We start from the raw sequence: 23,122 nt of genomic DNA, 5'->3' as shown, positions 1-23,122 counted from the left end.
ATGTGCAGGCCTGATCTCTCATACTCAAGTAGATGCTGGAGGGAGATGAAATGTGAAAAATTAGAGTCATGAGTGGAAGAATCCCCAAATCAAGAATTAAAGGCACTGACGCCGTAAGAGTTTGTTTTGGCTTATAGCCAATTTACTCTTTGGTACATTTGTTAAATGTGCATAGGTATAACAAATGATAACTCCAGGAAATAAAACAAACCAGTGAAAAGAAACTATTGAGCAATAAAGATTGGTTGGGAGGGCATGTTAGGCTGCTTTTTTCTAAAGTACAATCAGTAAATCCTAAGAGACCTGGCCTGGGATTGAAGAGAGACTTAGAGAAGAAGAATACTTTGAACAATGGGTTCCCACGTGATCCCTTGCTCTTTTTGAGAACCCTATTTCAAAGTGAATCCTACCTCCACTGTGACCTGTGTTTGATGCTTAACTATTTCTGATCTTCCTGAGTGTTCAGAGGAATGTAGTCTCATCCTGCTTAAGTTGTACTCTTAGGGCCTTGTGTTAATTCATGTCAGAAATACTAAATCCTATTCAAGAAGGATGTTACCATACTAGTGATAATCCTCAAGTAGACAGCTGAAGCATAAAGAAACCCGGTTGATTATCTCATATTGGTAGAGTTCTCCTTATTGTTATTATTTTGTTTCACCTTAATGTTTTATTTCAAAAGCAAACAGGCATGTGCTGTATGAGTTGACACAAATGATTTTTTAACTGGCTTCTCTCCTCATCAGTCACTGAAAAGAAATTAAAAGGGTGCAAAGCAAAGCGAATGCAGGAAAATAATCTGTTGTACGGCCACCTAGTCTCACATCCTAGGAACAGCTGCTTACAATGTTTCTCAGTGACACTAGGCTCCATAAGGTAGTAATAAAAAAATCCACAAAGTGACGGCTTGTGTGTAATGTGTAATCTACCTCTTATGAACCCCAACTTAGTTTGAAATTTAGTGACAGTCTGAGGAAATAGATACTCAATTTAACATCAGCCAAACATAATATATACTTGTGATCCGCTCCAGCCATGCTACAAGATTTTAGCATTGTGATAGTTCTCTTGGCAGGGTCGTGTGTGCCATATGATTAGCCATGTGATCTTCCTCACACCAGAGGACAGAGGACTAGAGTGGTATTCCACCCAAGTATTCACGCATTACGTCTCCAGTGAGCAAAGCAAAACAGAAATGATGGAACTGTGAATCAAGCAGCTTACTGATTTCTAGAACATTTGCTACTTCTCTTTCATAAGTGATTACTTTATAAACAACTCAGATTGGCTGGTTTGTATTGACTACTCATTACTCTCAATTTTAAAACAGATAAGGATAGGACCTCTGAAACCTTTGTGGTCTCCATTGAGGGCCTGAATGGTGATGTTGCTGCCAACCCTTTAAATTACTCAAATATCATGAGCCCCATTCATCTGGTACTCTCAAATTGCCTATATTTAAAATTTGAAAGCTTGTACAAGTCTTTTTTGCAAGGGGAACTATTCTGTTCGTCCCTACAGTTTTTCTTTTGTACCTTAAAGATTGCTAGGGCCATCAGGTTCGGGAATGAATACCAAACAAAAGGTTTGCTTTCTGGTCTCTTTTTCAACTTACCTTTCCTCTTATTTCCTTATCCTCAAAATCTTGTGTCTGCCTTGTCTACTTTATCTGACATACCCAAAAGGGATGTGGTTTGTTTTCTTAAAATATTTGACAATCACGACCTCCATTTCTGTATCTTCTCCCCAGACTGACTTTAATACATTTCTATACTTTTCAAAATATACTTCTGTTATCCTGTCACTATGTTACCAGTTCATTTGTAATACTGACTTTCTTGCCCATGCAATTTGTGCCTCCCCAATTGAGCAACAGTGTTTGCAACCCACACTCAAAGCCTTTGTTGATCACCCCCTCCTAGTACTTACATTTCTTGGAGTCCGGGGTCACCTTTTCCATAAGTGCAATGAAGTTTTCCAAGAACTCTGTGTTGTTATCCGACAAGTCAAGATCTTTGCAATATTCCCTGTGATGGAAAAAAGAGGGGGGAGGTTCCGGGGTTCGAGGGAACGAAAAATGTCACATCAGATTACCGTCTCACAAACTGACTCGTGTGGATCTGTGAGCATATGTGGGTATACTTACAAGCCTGCAAGTGTGAGAGTGCAAGGAACAAAAGACAGGCCATAAGAAGTACACTTTGGAGGAACAGAGGGAATTTGCAAGGGACTTTGCTGACATTGTGAATATTTCCTCGGTGTATCCCTGAAATACACCAGCACTTGCTTCTCAGCAATAAACCTTTCAGGCCTTGAGCTGCCACCAAGCCTGGTCTCTTGGGGATGCTGAGAGTGGAAGGTAATTTGATATAATCATTAAGAAACTGGGTTCAAATTCCCAGATCCAACAGCGCTAGACAACCTCAGAGAAACCAACGCATTTCAGCTCAATCAACTCTAACGGATTAGCACTTAAAATGGCTCCACATCTCTGGTTGGCTGGTGAAAGTGAAGGAACATTAAAGCAGCTTGGTATTTGAAGGGACCTTCAATGGACTATATGGTTTCATATATTGTCCTGATAGTATTTTCTTTAAAACACCCTTAGATTTATTTATTCCACTCTGCAGGGAGGCCACTCCTGGTATCAGATTGCAAGCAGGATATGATGGGGAACATTTGAAGCGCCAGAGTGTGGGTTCTAGAAAAACCATTTCTCAGCCAGCTGGTGACCCCTGCCTTGCTTAGGCATATGTGATTTATTTGTGCAACTGGTTTAGAACCAGACTCTTAGCTATAACCAAATGGAAACTCAAGGTTGTCTGAGTTTAACAGTGGTCCACTCATCAACCCCATTGGCTGCAGGGCTTCATACTGAAAAGGAGTGCCTGATAAGTGATCATAGGTTAGTGCTCTCACACAATGCATTCTTTCTTTAAATGTACACTCATTCGGACTGATCACATTTTCAACTCTGCAATGCTTGCTTGCAAAACCAAAAAATAACTAGAAGAGTAAACACTGAAGAATTTGTCTGGCCAGAAATTCATAATGGCCTTGACAAAAGAACAATTATGAATAGACAAAGTTGAATGGGTATCAAGCAAATTGTGACGCTGTCGTGGAAAATGAGGAGAGGAGGGTTGTAGGAACAAAGGAATTTGAAGTGAAGGATATAAGTAATCTATTATAAAAAATATATAGATAAGTAAAAAAAATACATTATATGGAAATAGACTGAAAAGGAGAAAGCAGAGTGGTAGCTAAAATCTCTAGACAAATAAGAAACACTTGGACAAAAGGTCAGACATTTCTGGATAGCAGTATCATATTTTATGACTACATACTTACTATGAACAGCATGAACTTCAAGGTGAGACTGAGAATAAATATCATGTAGAATGAGCACAAACATAGGGGCATATTAGGAAGAACCTCGTTAAAATTATCACTGTTTTAGCGGCAGGAAACTGCCGCTAAAACGGCGATAATGGGCTTGCTAATATGCGTTATAGAATTCCAATAGAAGCCCAGGTTAGATGTCCTGCACATCTAACCTGGGCTTCTATTGGAATTCTATAACGCATATTAGCAAGCCCATTATCGCCGTTTTAGCTGCAGTTTCCTGGCGCTAAAACGGTGATAATTTTAACGAGGTTCTTGCTAATATGCCCCATAATGACCAGTGTGCTCTGACATGCATGGTTTCTGAAACTAAATTGTAATGTCATACATCCCTTCCTCCCCAGGTAGTACTCCTCTGTTTGACAATCATTTTACCAATGGAAAACGATAAACTCAATACAACCGCAGGTGACAAACAGCTTACATCATGCGGAAGAGTGTGAAAGAGTATATATAAATATTATAGATGTCCCTAGTGATTGGCAAAGTGCCAAAACAGTCTAGGTATGTTAGGCTGATCTAATTTTACCCAGTGATCCCTAGAGTAACCTATGAGCTTAGTGGTTGTTACAGCTCTTGGTAAAGCAGAAAGACCACGAGCAAGATGAATCTGTTTCTCCAATGATGCTGCAAATGTTCCAAGAGCCATCTGAAGAATATAGTAGCTGCAGGGATATGCAGGAACGTCTCTCCTACTATTTGCGAAAGCTGATATTGCAAGTGGAACAGGGAGGTCACACCGTCAAGCAACTGGCGCTGAGCATTGATGATAGTGTACTCTTGCTCCACATTAAAAACTATCTTATTATTTCATTGGAAAGAAAATGGTACTGGAAACAATTATGATGTGTAATCTTATAGGGGATCTTGGAAATGAGGAAGCAATGTTTTGAAGATAGTGGGCTGGGCTGTGATTATCGCTGCCTAGAACCCCTTTCTCCCCACCAGACTGCTTTCTGCAACTATTACTTTGGCAGTATCAAGGACTCACTTATTTTTTTCATTTTTATCTATAGATTCCCATTCTGCAATATAGCATAATAGATTGAATCATTAGGGATATTTTGGTATGGAGTAAAACAGAACAATTCAGATAAACTGTTAACAGTGTTAAATATTACCCTGCAAAGTAGGAATCGGGTGGCCCACACATAAATGTCCGGCCACAAACAAGATGTTAATACTTCGAATAGGAAGGCACCGTTGCTATTCTCTTTGGGCACTCTGGTTCATAGTTCTTCTTAACATATTAGCATTACATAATAGATTAGAAGATGCTCCATGGCCTTCTGCTTCACCATGGACCTTTTGTCTTTAGTTTTAATGGAAAAAGGCATTAAAGTTTCATTGCAAAGTAATTTGCCATTTGGAACAACCCATTATGGTATATGACCAACGTGGTCAACAAACAATACTGGTTTCTAAAGCTCTTATTACTAAAGGTCTGCTGGACATAAGAACCTCCTTTATATGTTACCCATAACTGCCCAAGGAACCAGTACCTTTCTGTCCCTCCTCATCTGTGCAAAGGGAATGATTTTATTCGAATTTGTAGGGGCTGATGTTGTTTTAAGTAAGTTTTCATCATACTAAATCTCTACGAAGAGACAATGGACCTTAACAAATTTGTAACTTAGGGCTTGATTTAGATCTTGGTGGAGGGGAATACTCCATCACAAATCTGACGGATATCCCGTCTGCCATATTACGATCTTATTATATCCTATGGAGATTGTGATACAGCGTACCAGATATCTGTCATGTTTTTGATGGAGTATTCCATCCGCCGAGATAAAAAAAGGCCCTTAGCTAGGATGTTATGAACTGAGCCAATCTCTTCCTTGTTGACTCTCAGTCAACCTAGTTTGCTGCCCGACTAAGGAATGAATCGATAAATCATTTATCCAGCTACTCTATTTACTCACCAAACATGAATAATATTACCCATCTTCAAAATATTCTCTTTAGCTCCTAATGGAATCAATCAATAGTTTACTTAACATCAAAAATCTCTTCCTAGATAAGTTCACTAGAGCTCCCCTTGGGTCAGGATTTTTCCATGAATTGAATGGATGAGATGGCATCTAAATTCCGAGGTAAACCCATATTCTGTGGTAGCGATGAGAGGCAAAAAAGAGGAAAATTGAGTAGATCTGCTGCTCTTTGGAAACAAACCCCTCTTTGACTCAATTGAAGGGTTCTGGTAAGGGAAGGGCAGCTACCAGCCCCTTGCCCATGATATGATCCTTTGACTTGGGGTTCGCGACGGCTACTCTTGCACTGAGGGTATCATTATAAGAACATGGGCACATAAGGACACAATGTTTAGAGTACACAGAGTTGACATATGAACTGCTATGCATATATACCTATGTAATTTTATGCAAAAAAATGCACACACACGTATGCATGTGTCCACTCACACAGACACACAAAAACATCAGTGTATAAGGTGATCCGACTGGCGAAAAAAAATCAACATTTATAATGGAATCATCAGCAAGTTGAATAGTTCATTGTGTACTCATACACAGCAGCTTATGCATCTTAAATGCACAGTGCATTTGTGTAAAGCAGTGTGTGAGTGCGAATGTGTAGAATGAAGTAAATAGATATGAAACAAACATTTTGCGTGTATGTCATATAATGCCACACTTTGCGTGGATTTAGGAACTTATCGTAAATAGCAAATTATTTGACTGAACAGAGCGTTATGTAAATAGTATGGTCCGCTGCACATACAAGTGAAAATGGTATAGTGTATATAAGTAGTACTTCGCTTATGGAACTATATCAATATGACTACAAATCGCACAATGCAAGCCTCAATTGCTCAATTTGTGTGACCTCAGATGTGTGTGTGTTTTTGCGCATACAATAATGTATATCACAGTGTGTGCATACATACCACTGTGGGTAATCACAGACCACAAAAATGTGCATGCAAATATTATAGAGTGCATACAATCTTGCCAGAAGTTAGTGCGCAGCCTGGTGCAAAAAAATGTGTGCGCCCCCCTCTGGATGCTTCTCCCGTGTTGGCTGATGCTATAAGCAGCACCCTGTTTCAATGTATACAAAAATGTACTTCAGGGAAAGAGAAAGCATGGCGTCTGGTGCAGTGGTTAGACTGCACAAGCTGTCTTATTAGTAATGAATACAGACGGCAGGCTTGCTGGCAAGAGATACATGTGTACATAAATGTTGGTGAAGGAGAGGATAGCAAATCCATGGGACCTGCTATTCAAGGGGCATAATGCCACATCTGCCCCTTCCTTTGAGAAGAAATCCTGTGCATACAAGCCTCACTGCATAAGTAAACACCAATGTGTGCAGGTGTAAATATGCAAGGTAATGAAAATTAAAAAAACTGTTAAAAAACATTCACTTTGCATGTAAATTGGAAAGAGCGGTGGCTAAGCAAAATATGCCTACGTGAAAATGAAAAACACAACAGTGTAGTAACTCATTACTTCCGACATCCACATGGTGATATTTAAACTTGAATGTAAACATCAGTGGAGGCTGGTGACGTTGGAAAGTGGTGGGTTGTAGAAGATTGGGATAAGTGTCCTGTGGCGAGCGAGCGTAGCAAGCGAGCCCGACCGTCATAAGAGGGGTTTGGGAGATTATCCTATGGGGAAAATTTTGAAAAAAGAGTGGGCAAATCATGCATTTTCAAGCAAATGTGAGAAAGCAAGAAGGTTAATAAAGCAATTGTAGTTAGGGCATCATTAGGGCGCAAAAGAATTTAAGCATGTTACGCCTGACACTTCTTTGCATATTATGGAGACTTTGGCGGTCTTTTAATAAAAACACCTCTGAATTCCGAGAGCGTCCACTGTCCTATTGTAAGGCGCAATACAAAACCCATGTAACAGAGGGACCAATGGCAGCCGGCCAGGGCAGGTGGGACCATGGTGAGAAAATATTTACAAGGCTGCACTGTGAGCAAAGGAGAATGGCTTGCTTACAATGTTAACCACAGAAAAGGTTTGAAAACCATCCTCTTCAGGCAGTGGTGTAACAAAGGTGCCATGCATATTCTAACTTGTCAACTAGAAGTGTGGGTGGGGGGAAAGAAAGAGATATTTCTGTGTGCGTGAGAGGGAGAGAAAAGAAGTGAGGGAGATAATGATAGGGGGACAGAGTAGGGAGAAAGCAGAAGGAGAGTGCAGGAGGGGTGGAGTTGGTTGAAGACAGACGAGGGCCTGGACTCAGAGATAGATACAGAAGTCGAGAGAGACACTGGGAAAGAGAACGTCTGAATGAGGGTGGGGGAGAGTGGAAGAGAAAGATAGTGAGAGAGTAAGAGAGTTTGAGGGGGGAGTGAACTGCGTTGTGGACTGTGCAAAATGCTGTTCGCATTGATTGCACAGTGCCGGATGCTTGTTCACACTGTGCAATCAATACAAACAGCATCTTGCACAGTGCAAGCTGTCGTTTTCTGATGCTCTAGTAGATTTCTACTCGAGCTGCAACTTTCTCAACGCAGACTAGTAGTTTCTCATCGTGAGCGGTCGCGAGCATAAGCGACCACTCGCAATGAGAAAACTGACCTCCCCGCATTGAGAATCTCGCCGGGAGGTTTTTTTTCCACGCTCACTATCGGCAACTTGATGTTGCTGATCGCGAACAGAAACAACTCTCACCGGGATGTCATTTTGCTCGCTCACGGTCGCCAACTTGACGTTGAGGACCGCGAGCAAGCAAAAAATGACTGCTATGCTACACTACGCGTGTTTGCACTTTGCTACGTGCAATTCATGTAGTGCAAAGTAGCGCAAACTTCGCAAACTACGAGAGCGTAGGGTAGTACTTCGCCCAGGGTTAGTCACCACACGTTTCGCTTCACTCCATGCACCTGTGACATGCATCCAAGGCTGCTGTCTTGGTTGCACGTCACAGGTGCACTCTCGTGCTCTGGGCTGCGTTTATTGTATGTGCAATGGGATTCTAGCAGCGTGTGTGTGGAGCGGTGCTATAAATTTGGCCTGTTTCAGGGCACCAGGCCAGTCTAGCGCTCCACATCAAAGTCACCCCTATGCTAAAAAAAAGATAAGAGTGCTATTTATTCTGCTCCTCCGTTCGGTTCCCACTGTGCATTCTGCCGCAGCCCATTCCTACTCACCCTGTGATTAGCTCGCAGACGCTAAAACATCCTTAATAGGAGATACACACAGTGCATCACCAGCACAATCTAACACTTTGCACTTCAGGGAGGGATAACTCTGCAGGCTAATGTCTGCTTCCCTGCTGGCCACTTTGACCTAAAGTCCACCACCAACTCCACCACCAGCGTCTCGCTATCTTTAGCAACAGTAGCTGACTAGTCTGTGCACAAAAACACATTTCATGCCCTGTCCTCCCACCAACTATGCATGCTGACCAATGCCGTTCCTGAATTATTTACTTGAATTATTGAATTAAATTTTTTTATTTTTTTCTGTGAAAAAAAACTCATCCACAACATCTGATTGTAACTTAAGGCACAATTTAAAGTATGGCAATGTGTTATTTATTTTTATTTTGCTTATTTATTTATTTTGTTTATTTATAGAGTGCTACACTCATCCTGAGGGATATCAAGGCGCTAAAGCAAATGTCCTGGTAAGTCTGCAAGACTATATCTTAATATTTAGGGAATAGATGTGTTTTTAATTTTTTTCGGAACAGAATGTAATTAGAGGTAAGTCGTAGGTCCTGGGGTAGCTCATTCCACTTCTTAGCTGTTAAATAGGAGAATGATCGACCTCCTGTCCTCACTTTCTTAATTTGCCTTGTTCTGACTAAGGCTTATTGAAGTGACCGCAAACTCCTTGTGGGAACATAGAACTCAATTTTCTCCGGAAGTATTCTAGGGCCTGTTCTGTGCAAAGCCTTATGAGTGTAACTAAGTAGTTTAAATGCTGCTCGTTGGCGCACAAGCAACCAATGCAGTTTCTTCAAGCACATTGAGGCAGAGTCGAGCTTACTCTTAATGCAGACAAGTTTAGCAGCAGCGTTCTGCAGCACCTGTAATCGTGTAAATAGGTGTTCATTCATGCCTACAAATAGTGCATTCCCATAGTCCAACAGACTAACCAGCAGGGCTTGCGTGACAGATCTTCTGCAGTCCAATTGTATCCAGGAGAAAAGTCTGGCAGAAGTTTCAAGATAGCAAAACCTTTGCCACAAAGGGACCGCACATGTTCCTTCATAGTCAGGGCGTCATCAATAATGATGCCCAGATTTTTGGCATGTTGTTTTGGAATTGGCGCATTACCAAGAGTGTGTGGCCACCAGGTAGCGTCCCACACTAGTTTGGCGCCACCAAACAATAGGATTTCGGATTTTCCTGCATTCAGCTTTAAGCAGTGCATGTGCATCCATTGGGCCATTTCTGTAAGACAACGGTGCAGCTTTGATTTAGGAATCTCTGGTTTTTCATGCAAGGGCACCATCAGTTGCGTGTCATCCGTATATGAGCAAATACCAATGCACCACTTCCTACCAATTTTAGCCAGTGATGAAATATAGACATTAAATAGGGTGGGGCTTAGTGAGGCTCCCTGCGGGACACCACAGCTGATGGGGCTAGGTTTGGACTGAAATTGACCGAGATGTACTGATTGTGTCCGGTTACTTAAAAATTAACGTAACCAGCTCAATGCATTGGAATAAATTCCTTTTTCATAGAGAATTTCCATCAGACTGTCATGAGAGACCGTGTCGAACGCTGCCGACAGGTCCAACAATATCAGAGCAACTGCCCCTCCTAGGTCAGTGCATAGTCTAACATTGTCCGACACTGCCAACAGCGTTGCCTCTGTACTGTTGTTAGCTCTAAATCCTGTCTGAGATGGATCAAGAAGATTATTTGTTTCCAAAAACTCTGACAATTGCCTATTTACCAACTTCTCCAAGACCTTGGAAAGGTATGGGAGTTGGGATATGGGACAATAGTTTTCAGGATTGAGGACATCCGTTCCCGCTTTTTTTAAAAGGGGAATTACTGAGGCATGTTTCCATATATTGGGAAAAATAGCAGTTTTTAAGGAATCGTTAAAAAGCTGAGTGATCAATGGACAGAGAGTAGGGGCAATCTGCGCAAAAATTAAATGAGGGCAAGGGTCTAACGGGGATCCAGATTTCACTTCGCTCATTACCTCGTTAGCCTCACAACGGGATGAATATCTGCCTTATTATACGTGACCTCAATTCACATCCCCCAGGGTCTCCAGCTACACTCACTGCACCACAGCAACAGCACCACCCCTGGCTCCATGCTCTGCTCTTCCGGCTCTGCTCAGCCTGCTGTCCCAAGGTATGGGGGTCATTACTCCCCTGGGGTCCTCATCCGCCTGTGCCAGAGGGAGGCTAGAGGGGGGGGGCAGGCTGTATTATTGTTTTAAAATATTTATTTTTAATATATTTAATATTTAATATTTAAAATATCATAAAATCTGCATTTTATGATACACAGTCCATTAGCCCGGCATCACAGGGAAGATCACTCATGAAGTGCTGCCTCCAGGTGTGCAGCTCACCTCACTCAGACTGGTCCCACCCCCACAACTACAGCAGCGCAAGGATTGACTGAGCGTTTGCAGTCCCTGACGCAGCCATTGGCTGGGTCAAGGGCTGCCAATGCTCAATTGCAGCCTTGGGGACTGCGGCAGCAATCCCCTGGGCTCCTACATTTCAGTGCCAGGCTAGGGCTCAAGTGAGCATGGTGCGCTGGTCAGAGCAAGGCACCCGTCCAATCCGACATGCACACTTCACCCCAAGGAGGCCCGGCTCCTGCCAATCATCGAGCAGGTTCAGAGCAGAGGCTTCCCTCACCCCTTCCTCCCACCTAACTGCTTTGCTCGGGTGACGGTCATGCTGCATACTGTAGTAAAAAAAGATGGAGTCCTAATGATTAAACATTTTTAATATGGCAAAGAAAGAGGGGGCAGTGCCAAACATCCTTATATAGAAACCGCCCCTGGTAAACAAGCCAAAGAGCATTCAGAAAACTAGGACATTTGGCAACTCCAACAAAGTGACGTTAAATGGTACCGCCTGCCTTCCAGGAACAGAAGAAGTATGTGGAAGTAAAATTAGAAAAGACTGCAGCGGCTGCTTAAACTGAAGTTGGAAAACATTTTTTAGTTTTTGCCATTTTATATAGTAGGGACATGGCCCAAAGGCACTAGAGCGCTTCAAATGAGCACCAAATGGCAATACACATTTTAGGGACAGGGAGATTGAGGATTTGCACAGAATCACAGGATGTTGTGCAGAGGACAGGACTCGAGTCAGGATTGACAATTCCCTGGTCTGGTAGTTAGGCCACATCACCTTCCAGCATGTGTAAACCACTGTCTCCAATGACAGATCCAAGTATAAAATGTGTGATAACAAACATGAAACCAGCTATGGATTCAAAGAACCTGCATCCCCAAAAAAACATGATTGCTGAAGACTTCATAACCCAGGTGACACAAATGTTAACTGCAAAGGGGGTTAATTGTATCTTCCACAAGTAGGCAGTGATGCTAAGAAGAAGGTATGGAAACCTGACTTGTGTGTTATCTTGTGTGTTAATGTGACCTACTGCCATACATTATAAGGATATTGCAAGTCACTGAGGAGTTCTGTGACCATACAGGAGAACGAGGTAAAGACTGAAGGTTCATTGTAAGAGTTGTGTGTGTGTTTGTGTGTGTGTGTGAGAGAATATGTGTCCACATATGTGCCTGCACATGCATGACATGCCGGAAGAGTCAGTGAAAACAGCATGGAGTCGACAGTAGGCATACCATTGGTTGTACTCACTCGTTGTCTACACAAGCATTTTATTGACATGGTATTTTCAAGAAATTATCAATGACCGCTTTTGCATAAATACTTATATACAAATATTGGCTGGGCAAAAGGAGAATGACAGTGGCCTCTCACCCAGGGCTTCCACAGTTCCCAGTCGATGACATCCTCGACTGAGTGCAAACTCGCAGGAGTTGTGTTGCCCTGAGCATAGGCTCTGCTTGACTGCCATCAACCATATGAATCCTGACAATATTTGCTTTATTAACCCTTTGGAGTTTTTCCTGAAATGGCTCATATGACCCCTCGGTCCCAGAGGGGGGCCATGTGAAGGCAGCAGAAATATGTTATGAAAAGAAAATAAAGAAGGCATAGAAATGGTCAAATGGTTAACAAAGGTAGCATTTTACAAGAAATGTCCAATTTGATGGCGAGAATATGGAGCGAGGCATCAAGCCTTTAATCGACTGACATCTGTAACTCACTTAGGTCATCAAACAGGCAATAGTTGGTTGTCTTTATGCATTGCAACCAAAAACATAGTCTAAAAATCCAAAGGCTTAATAACTCTATATGGCTCATGTACATACCTGTATGTATAGAAGACACACGATATACATACCTACATAAGTATATATGCAAATATTGGATATTTACATGTATACATATGCCATGTGTGACTCGATAATGGTCATGCATTGCTTGCTATGGCTTCATCTCTGAGGTTGTTTGTTCTACCGACTGCCCACAGATGGAGAAACTGACACGACACAGACAACAGTGACAAAAATAGGATCACATGTAAGGATACCAATTGCCTCAAAGTCATAAGGTAGATGTAAGATAACACTCGGAGCCCAAGCAGCAAGACCACTGTGGACTTGCGCAGCCGACAGTGCACTCTGGCTCAGAGGGCTTAAGAAAGCACACCGGGCACCAGGATGTGCTGTGATAAGCCATAGTGGGTGTTGTTTCACATTACGACTTAAAAGCGATTAGCAGCACAAGTTGTAGCAAAATGGTGGTGGAGGAGATGGCCAACATGATGAGACAGAAGAACAAATCATGGCAGGGGGTCTGTATACACTAAAGTTCACTAATCTGGACAAGACAGAAATAATATCACATACCTTAAGTGCCTAACACAGAGTAGGGCATAATGGTATTGACTGGGCTCAAACATGTCTTTTAAGACTGAGTAATTGAGTTGATTTGATAGCTGTCAGGAGGGGTTCTTGCAAGATGGTTTTTTTTTTAAAAAAAGGCCTCATCAAAGGGGGGTATATTTGATGGACATGAGGCTTTAGGATAAACTTGAAGGGGATGGGTGGGTTTGACCAGAATGTTCGAACTGTGCTAGAAATTATGGTGAAGGGGAAGGAATGCAAATGTATGAGTTGATGTGTAAGAGGAACAGGATGAAGTAGAGGGACGGTTGTATAGGAAGGACCACAGGTGGAAAAGCATAGGTAGAGTGAAGTGCGGTAAGCTGAATATAGGGTACAGGAAAGATAGAAGGATGACCCATGAGTAGAAGAGAGAAGGCATCAACTGAGAGCAAGAGTAAGTGTGACCTGGAATGGAGTGTGAGAAGCCGCAATTGAAGATAAATGGGTCCTGAATGGAGAGTACAGTGGAAAGAAGGGAGTGTTGACTAGAAGAGAAGGAGCAGACTCAGATGGAGCAGGTGGCATGTCTGATGGATTACATTGCTGGGACTTAATAAGGATTACTGTGTTTGGGTATGCATGTCATGGCTCCACCATGTAGTATTCATGTGCCAACCCCCAGACTCAGTTTACTGTCTCCCACAAATACCAACAGGTGAGTCACAACCAGGGGTGTTACGACGCTCGCCTACGGTAGCTCCCGGAATTTAGCCTCTTGGAGGTGCGATTGTTGATGGGAAGATTGGTACGTGGGGATGTCTCCAAGCTATATCATGCCCTTATATGCAATGCCCCAGAGACAATGGCTCCACTCTGACAGAGAGGGGAGGGATGGATCGTGGAACTGGAGGAAGATGTATGGTGGAAGGCATGTATGGCCCATAGGGAGCTGGCGATATCTGCATGCTTATGCCTGGTCCAGCTACACTATCTCCACCAAACCTTTCTGACTCTGGAATGACTGGGACAAACAGGTATCCTTCCTGATCACAGGTGTGCCCGCTGTCAATCTCAGATGGCAGAATTGTTTTATATGGTCTAGCAATGTCCACTGATTGCCCAATATTGGACCCGGAATAGTACCGCCCTCTCGGCGATCCTGGATACATCAATCATATTTAACCTAAAAGTGACCGTGCTGAGGATAATGGTTGACTTTGGGGGGGACACGGAAAGATTGAGATCTGGTGAGGTTGGTGGCTCTGGTGCCCAAAATAGACATAGAGCAATCCTGGAAGAGACCAGACCTGTCGAAGTTGGCGAAGTGGTGTGCAGGCATGGTCAAACAGGAGGAACCAATTTATGTTTCTCAGGGATGTACACAGAAATTTGTCAAGGTTAGGGGTAAATGGTGGGATTACTATGGGAGTTCCCTGTGCTAGGAGCTATTCCTCATAATGTGGTTTGAACCGTGGTGGGTTGTGGTGGGTTGTGGTGGGAGGGGAATGGGACTGCAATTAGGGGGCTTAGTTTACTGTAAGGAGATTGAGTGACTGGAATGGAAGAAATGGTCAATAAAGGAGAGAATGTTCAAAATGAGATGAATGCTGGAAGGGAATCAAGGTAATCAAAAATGTGTGCAGGATAAACTAGATTGATAGGTGGGCTATAATTCAGGAAAAGTGGGCAACCTCATATTTAAGGGTGAGTTGGAACCAAGAATGAGGATGACAGATCTGTGTGCCTGTTGAAAGGGGAGCGAAACAGTGTAGAGTAGTCTGTTTATAATGGCGCCTTGGGAGGGTCAGAGGAGAATGTACAAAACTTAGAGAGGAAATAGAGGGTTGGAATAAAAACCATAAGTGTTAATAATACATTCTGGCATTGTGGGACACTGCATTAGGACACTCTTCTATAAATATAAGAATTTGTAGTAGTCGGAAGGTGGACAGTTGAAAGACTAACAGATCAGGGAGCGGGCTTCAAGGGAGTTGAAGAAAAGTGCTGAAACAAAAGTGTAGAGTAAAGTTGCAAAGGAGGAGCTGGTGGTAAGAAGTGAGTCCTAAAGAATGACAGCAAGAGTCAGAGTTGTGGCTTCAATATATGGTAGTGTCCTCAATTAGAGGCTAAGGAATGGGCTACGGAAAGTGGGGTTTATCTAGTGGAGATCCCTCTGCAAACAGCAAATGTGCAGCTCTTTTAGTACCAAAATGTTGAGTAGCAGAAAAAAAATCAAACAATTAACTGACTGCTTTAGGTGAAACTGAGAAAACATTGTCTCAACCTCCACCCCTTTAATAGGTTCCGTTAGCCTCAAAGTTGTAATAGTTCCTAATGTTCTTGGTTAAAATTTTACATCCCAAGCTTCTCAATAAAAGCAGGGTGTAACACAGGCCCCCGCAGACCACGCGGTGCGGGGGGGCCCTAGCTCCAAGGGGCCCCATCAGCCCTGCAGTCTGGCTGGAGAGCTCCTGATTGAGCCTGGAGGGGCCCCCCTAAGTACTGTGCAGGGAGGTCCCCTCACTTTTCGTTACGGCAGTGCATAAACGTACCGTATAGACTTCATTTTTTTTTATTGATGTCAGCGTCTTTCTTGCCAGAGGGTGAGAGTGAGGGGAGGAGATATTAGTGTATGCTAGATTTTTGACAGTAGATGTTTTTGATCTGTAAGCCTTCTTCTCTAACCATTTTTAGTGGGTAGTTGGGATATATTCAAAGGTTAGTTTGGTCAGTCCCTTGGATTTCAAAATAAGCACATGCTCAAACACAGGAAAACCTTTGTGATAAAAATAATTATTTCCTGGAGTAACCATGTCAAAAATGTGAGTAGGACACAGCAACTCGCCAAAAATAATTTGGAAAATGAGTCCTATATGTTGTAGTTTGTGTTTAACATGTTATTATAAAAAGGTTGTGTGACAAGAGTAGCAGTATCACAAATTTAGGTTGCTAGCATGAAGCACCTAGTGATGGATGGACTGGAAATTCTAAGAAAGATAAGGTATGACAATTCACTGGTGGGCAGTGAGAACATAAGAAAAAGGATAGATCGGGAAATAAAATAGTAAGTGATGCAACAAGGCATTCTAGGGATAAGGAAGTGGATTGTGTAGTTGATTGCTTATTAATTAGATTAGGAAACTGAGGGATTGATAATGGAATGGTTTGTTCATAGGGAACCAAGGAAGAGTATCCCATAAAAGGTTTAGGAAGCAAAGTCAAAGCAGTTAAAGGACAGTAAAGAATGGTAGTTTGAAAAAGTAGGGGAAGCAGACATTAAGGAGGCAGAGCGTGTTATTAATGATTATTTGTGATTACCTAGTGAATTAACAAGATATATGGATAAGGGGGACTGAACTAATCGGAAGAGTGGGTGACCAACTGGGACACAAACAATCAAATAATATGGAATGGCAGATAAGGTGATGGGTGAGACACAGGGTGGCTTCGAAATAAACACCTCAGCAAGCTCACACGCAAAGCTACCTGGGAGCTATGAACACATGTCCCTCGGACTCAAAGCTGGTGGGCAACAGGGATTCAAAATCTGCAACAGAAAGGTATGGTTATCCGGCAGGGGGTTAAGAAAGGAGAGACCTGCCCGCAGGCAGAGTGCAGGCCTCAAACAGTTTTCTTTTGTTATCTTTTTTAACAAGAGAGAAAAACAATAGTTCTGCCAGTGGCAGCATCTCAAGGACCTTGTAGCCAATAAATTTTCAACACTTTTTGTATGTTGCATTTTGTACAATCAGAAATGAAATACAAGATTTTAACATTTTGTATATGTATCAATATAAATTGTATATCTACATATACACACACACGCACACATATATATATTTATGAACATGTATGTTTTATATATATGCATGTTGGTGGTATGGGATCTCTCTCTTATTACATTGACAAAAAGGAAATCTATGTAAAATAATTAAACACATGCTTCGTCAGCGGGTGAAACAACATTGTCCAATTTTTGATTGGTAAAAAACAAAAATCATATTTTTCAGGCATCAACATGGCCAATCCGGGTGAAGGGTTGGGGTGTCCTGTATGAAGACAGTCCAACCAAAAGCTTTTCACAACAGTACATTTGGAAGGCAGTGCATTGTGGGACGGCTATTGCCCATCGGTTGGTCTGAGCTTTGAGGAAAAGACAGCACAAAAACACCAAATGTCAGCTAAAGGTCAATAGACTTCTTTCCAGGACTTTCATCGAATCGCACATAGGAGCCCACTCCATCCATACATCTTACATGGCCACAATAATGTCTGTCAAGTAGCAATCCCCAACCCTGCATTCAGATTCCATGAAGATCTCCTATCTGAGTGCCTACCTGCTCCCACATATTGCTCCTGAACCCAACTGCCTCCCAGTTTGAATGCAGTACTGTATATTAAAATTAATTCTGACATTCTGGGACACCGCATGCCAACACTTTTTTATGAATGATTGGGGAGGTGAAGAATCAATGTGGATATTCCATCAAGTTTTATAATAGAAGTTCAAATTAACTATGCGCTCAGCACCTGTAACCGGGTGAGAAGTATGGATGTGGTTGGTAGGTGTTGTTCAGGGAAAGCAACAAAGATTAGAGTTGGGCATTAATTAGGACAGGACACGGTGATGCAGAGTAGGGATCAAAATCTAGAGCACAATTTCCATAGCTTCTGCACTGCTAATAAGTGTAATCTTGTGCAAGGTGTTTTGCCTGCTTACAGGGCTTGAGTGTGTCAGGGGAGTAGGCTGTCCATGAAGAGTTGTTTGGAGGACAAAGGTATTACGTAGTAGGGGTATATCAAGACAGAAGAGAGTTTGAGATCTGCAGGCAGTGGAATCTCTCTGAAATCTTGAGCACAAGGCAATCGATATGTGTACTTGTGGCTTGGCAATGTAATGGGGCTTGGGTGCCTGGGAAGACAGAGCTCTTTGTGAAGAGTTGTGCACAAGGTCCCGTGTGTCTGTAGTAGGGGTTGACCTCCTAATGGGGGGGTGCATGTATGGAGGTAGTGACCTATCCCTCAAGAACTCTGCAGAGGGTGAAGACTGTGTGTATTAGGGGCTTGGCCACGTAATGGGGGTTTGGTGTCTGCACGGAGTAGACTTTTTCCAGCACATCAATGCACTTGCTCTCCTTGTCTGGAGGGGAAGCATCACCTGTAGCTTGGGCTCCAGCTCTTTCACAACATGTGGTGGAAACTACTAGGGAGTGTGGGAGGGTATGCCATTTAATATATTGGGGATAGGATGGTGCAGGGTTGAACTTTTTCTTGATCAGGTGTGCCACAACCCAGGAAATAAAAGCTTGCTGAAGATTTCCAGAGCAGACTTGGTCATCTCCTTTACCATAGACAGAAACTGGAAGGAGTGCTCAGTTCTCAACAGTGTCTCCACCAGGAAATCATCATCCTCTAGTGTAATATGCATGTGATAGGCAGCGGCGCCCCGGTCACACCATGGTATGCAGTGGTGTTGTCTAGAGGAAAGCCCTTACAAGCATATTCTCATGGTCAGGGTCCATGGAGCTCCTCCTCATAGTCCTCCCATGGATCATCTGTGGGCTGAGGGAAGATGGTCACTGTGAAGTTCTCCCTTGGAGAGCAAAGGCTAGGGTTATGGGGGTCAGAGTAGGATTCTGGTGACCACTGTGGGAAAGTCTGAGAGGGCAAGGTAGGTGGAAGTGGCGGAGGAGAAAGTCATGGAGGTGGTGGTGAAGAAGTATATGAAAGAATGGTAGATTTGTCCATCAGGCTTTTTGCAGGTGCAGGTTATAAAGGAACATCTTGTGGCGGAGTGTCCTTGAAGGTGAGCCTCTGATTTTTAGGCACAGTGGGTCCAGAGGTGGTAGGGATCCTACTGGTGCAGGAATGAATATTAATCTGTCACTGACTTTCATCAAGCTTCTCGAGGACGGGCCACTCTTCAGAGCTGGCTGTGATAGGTGGCAGTGGTTTAAAAAGGGGGTCAGCTCTCAGCCTCAAAGGGTGGTCGCTCATGTGTCTTGGGGTCTGGGTGTCGACTGTACTTAGCCTGGACCTGATACGAAGTCTGGTGTCGACTGAAATGGGTGGAACGTCTTTGAGTTTCTCTTCGTCCTTTTCAATCTCCTCCTCTTCTGGCTCAAAATAATCAGAGCTAATGACCTCTGAGCTAGGCTGATGGGCTGGTACACCTGAAGGCTCATTGAATTCCTTCTCCTCAGCGCTGAGCAACTCATCATTGCCATAGAAGTCTGGGGTCTCAGACGATGATCGGTGCAACTTGTTGTGGGTCCAGCAACTGTTTTTCCACTGCCGAAGGGTCTTTTGGCTCCTGAAGGCTAAGCTAGAGTTGCAGCGGGTGTCATCATGCTCTGTGGAGAGGCAGAGATTACAAACACTGTGGAGGCCGGGCAGGGCTGTCGGTCTGTGGCAATAATATGTAGGGTCTGATATGCTATGCTGAGGGTTTCATTTTTACGTTTTTTTCTAATTCAATGGTTTGGGAAATTGTTCAGAAGAGAGAGGAATTTAATGGAATCGAATTTCCTAGCAAACAAAATACAAAAAAGTTCCTTATTCTTAAACAGATTTTTATCGTCTGCCTTCCAATCCAAAGGGTTGGAACACGTGGGGGCAAAAATATTATTTGTGATGTGAACTTTAATCTCTTAATTGAATAAAAAATACACTTCAAGACAGCTGGCAAACTGCAGAGATTTACTAAAATTGGAGGCATGCGGCTCTAGACTGATCCTAAATAGGGACACAGACATATACCGAAATGAATGCATTCTGCCATAGACTAATCCAAAATGGTCGGTACAACCTCACATAATGACTTTTCCAAGAATGAAGAAATGTTTTCATTGATTTAGTTATAAATTGTAATTAAAAGACATGATTAAACAAACAAGATTAAAGGAACTAATGTGAAAGGAGCGGTAACCAGGGGTAAGGTGGATTCTAAGTCAGGGTGCAAGACTAGGAAATTGACTGAATGGACCTAATGGTCTACTGTTATGAACGACAAAGCATAAGGTCATTCATACAACCGTAGATGAATACATTTAGGTCTACTCTCATCTTTTCAATACAATGATCACTTTTATTGTTTGCCACTGGTATGATCTAATTTTCAAAATTGTTTATGTGTGTGTTTGTACTTCTAGAGTCTCCATAATCTCTGAATAGGAGCAGAATGGTTTTCTTAACAATTAAAAAAACTATCATATTGGTGGATCTAAGATGGTGGATTTTCCATGTGAATAATTTAGGTCAAAATTAGTCCAAGATAATCAAACCAGCAAGTAAACTCCCAAATACTGATCAAATATGCCTGCAAAGAGATTACTTTCTATTTTAAGATTTCCTCATGATTATAATAAGCAAACGTGGGAGTAGGTATGAAGCATAGAGCTAGATTAACCTAATATAAAATGAGCCAGCTTTCTCTTCTAAAATCACTTACATGTATGCAAGTACCCACAAGCAGCTGGATTGTTCTTCGGGCCTTCACATCCTCAGTGGAAGGAGCAAGGGTTGCGCCAGTGCCCAGATCATTTGTCAATTCACCAACTCACAAACTGAGGCACTCCCCTTCACCCTCCTTCTTGTACACCAGTCCTGTCAAGACTCATGGGTATAAGCAAGGGAAATGGGGTAGCCCCGGTTGTATGTGAATTAATGGAAAACGTATTCCTCGAAGTACATTGTCATCGTTACAATTTAATGGAAAAGTTTAATCGAATTATAGTTTCAACATTTGTTTGTTTGTTTTATCACAACCATTTGGAGGCATGTTTTTTAAAAAAAAAATACTACTTGTATTCCGTTTCAAACTATTTGCTACTTGTGCATGTGAAGCAGTAGTTTGGAATGTTGATCTTTTTGCCAGATCAAGTGTTATTCTAACTGGAAGGCAGCAGAGAGAGCAATACGATAACATTTCTGTTAGCTCCACCTGTCACACAAACGGTAAAGTTAACCATCTGTTGACACAAATATGCTCTAAATGTAGTGTTCCTTTTCCTTGCACCAAGCAGAATAGGTCCTATAAATCTTTTGTGTTCTATTTCAGTGCCAGCTACTCTGAAATAAATGGAAATAAAATATATTAACTGCCAGCGTGGTAGACTGGTATTAACTACGGGAGGGTACATCTTCAGCAGAGAGAAGAGTTTCAAAGAGAAAGTTTTCTGGAAAGGCACTCACTATCAGAGGGCAAACTTTCAGAGACTGTCTGCACTGCCTCCTAAAATTGCAGGCGCTTCATGTTAACTTTAATCATTGTCCTGGTTTTACAATAAATTGTTCTGGAGTTCTATTTCTAGTGCCATTATTGTAAAAGAAATATTTTACAACGGTGGCTTTGTTGTTTAAAATTCAATAAAACACTAATGATACTAAATACTAATTGTACTGTAGTTTCAATTAAACTGTATTTTCATTTAAATGTTCATTTACATTTCTAATTTGAATGCTTGACCATTAAAATGTTTCTACAAATTTTCGATAAGTGTTTTGTTATAAATAACTTTCCTAATTAAGGTTTTTCATGACTTTATTTCCTCCAATATGCTTTCTATGTTTTTGTTTTACTATGCATTCACATACTACCAGCATTTGACCCTATCTGGCTGGGCAAGTCCTATGAGGCTACACTCATGTTATGCATACTATAGCAATAACGTTATCTTTCCGTATCATTATAGAGGGGTTGAAAACAGAAATAAATGCATTTTAGGAGAGACTTTTAAGGTCTTTCCTATGATAGGCACTTCAATGATCAACACAGATGGACCGCGAGGGTCCTGCTTAGTTTAGTATGACCCTCTTATTCACCTACCTGGGTCCGCTGTGTGTCCACTACTTAGTTAAGCAGCGAGAACTTGTTGTTGAAGCTCTTGTACACATTAACCATTCGAAACACAGCATGCAGGTCCCCTCTGTCAATCAGATCTCAACGCTGGATAAGCTTGTTGCACACTTCAATCTCCTCACTGCAGTATGTGGTTGCAATGCACGACATTGACTATACCTGCCAGTCATCCCTTTTTTAATATCATTCATCTTTTAACAGGTTTACCTATCTGCTTATTGGCTTCCTATGGAATTCAGTTCTAGAAAAATACAGTTCACTGAACAAGACAGTAGTATGTACATATATGCTGTCACTGTGTTACTTCTCATCCAAGAGATTATTGATTCTTACATTTTATCTCTTGCAAATGTACCCTGTTCCTTAGAACTACTGTATGTAGCCTAAAACCTTTCAAACCTTAAACAGAGGAAATACTCAATAAAGCACTGACCACACACTTGGGCTATACATTTTCAACATTTTTGCTATTACTCTTTTTGTCTTCTAACATAATGCAAATGAAATCAGGGGCACGCTGTACAGATAAAGTGATCCAATAACTGATTCTAATCGATATAATGCACCCCCTTCTTCCCACGATGCTTTGCAAGATGTGCAACTGCCGTGAAGCCATTGGTTGGACTGTTTTTTTCTAACAGGACTGTTACAGTGGAAGGATCTGGATAAAAGCCAATGGAAGGAAAGAAGGAAGAGGAGTACAAAACATTACTTTTTGTTTCATCAGCATGTCCATTAGGGTTACCAGGAAAGGACAACTCAAATTGGAGAGAACAGGGCTGCATTGTTCGAGGAGTGGGTCTAAAAAACATTTTACCTGTGTGTGCACACTTACATTGGCATGATCACGTTTTGACACTTTCCACCAAGCAACAGAAAACACCAACAGTCATGCTTCCCACACTGTTATTAGCCACCACATGGTGGAAAGTTATTTTAGAGATCTCACAGACAAGGA

At 42.1% G+C, this 23,122-nt stretch overlaps 1 protein-coding gene across 1 annotated transcript in view; it reads right to left on the bottom strand.

Moving 5' to 3' along the window:
• Positions 1–23,122, bottom strand: part of CACNA2D2 (calcium voltage-gated channel auxiliary subunit alpha2delta 2) — a 1,696,410-nt gene that overhangs the window by 216,645 nt on the left and 1,456,643 nt on the right. The window contains exons 24-25 of the mRNA XM_078661304.1: positions 16,791–16,851; positions 1,930–2,027 (exon numbers count right to left, since the gene is read on the bottom strand). Of these exons, the coding sequence (XP_078517430.1) occupies positions 1,930–2,027; positions 16,791–16,851 (159 nt within the window). The remainder of the gene's footprint in view (positions 1–1,929; positions 2,028–16,790; positions 16,852–23,122) is intronic.

Source organism: Lissotriton helveticus, chromosome 9 (genome assembly GCF_964261635.1).
Source record: "Lissotriton helveticus chromosome 9, aLisHel1.1, whole genome shotgun sequence".
Lineage (NCBI taxonomy): Eukaryota > Metazoa > Chordata > Amphibia > Caudata > Salamandridae > Lissotriton > Lissotriton helveticus.
The sequence above is the reverse complement of the archived record's forward strand: the minus strand, read 5'-3'. Positions and strand labels throughout refer to the sequence as shown.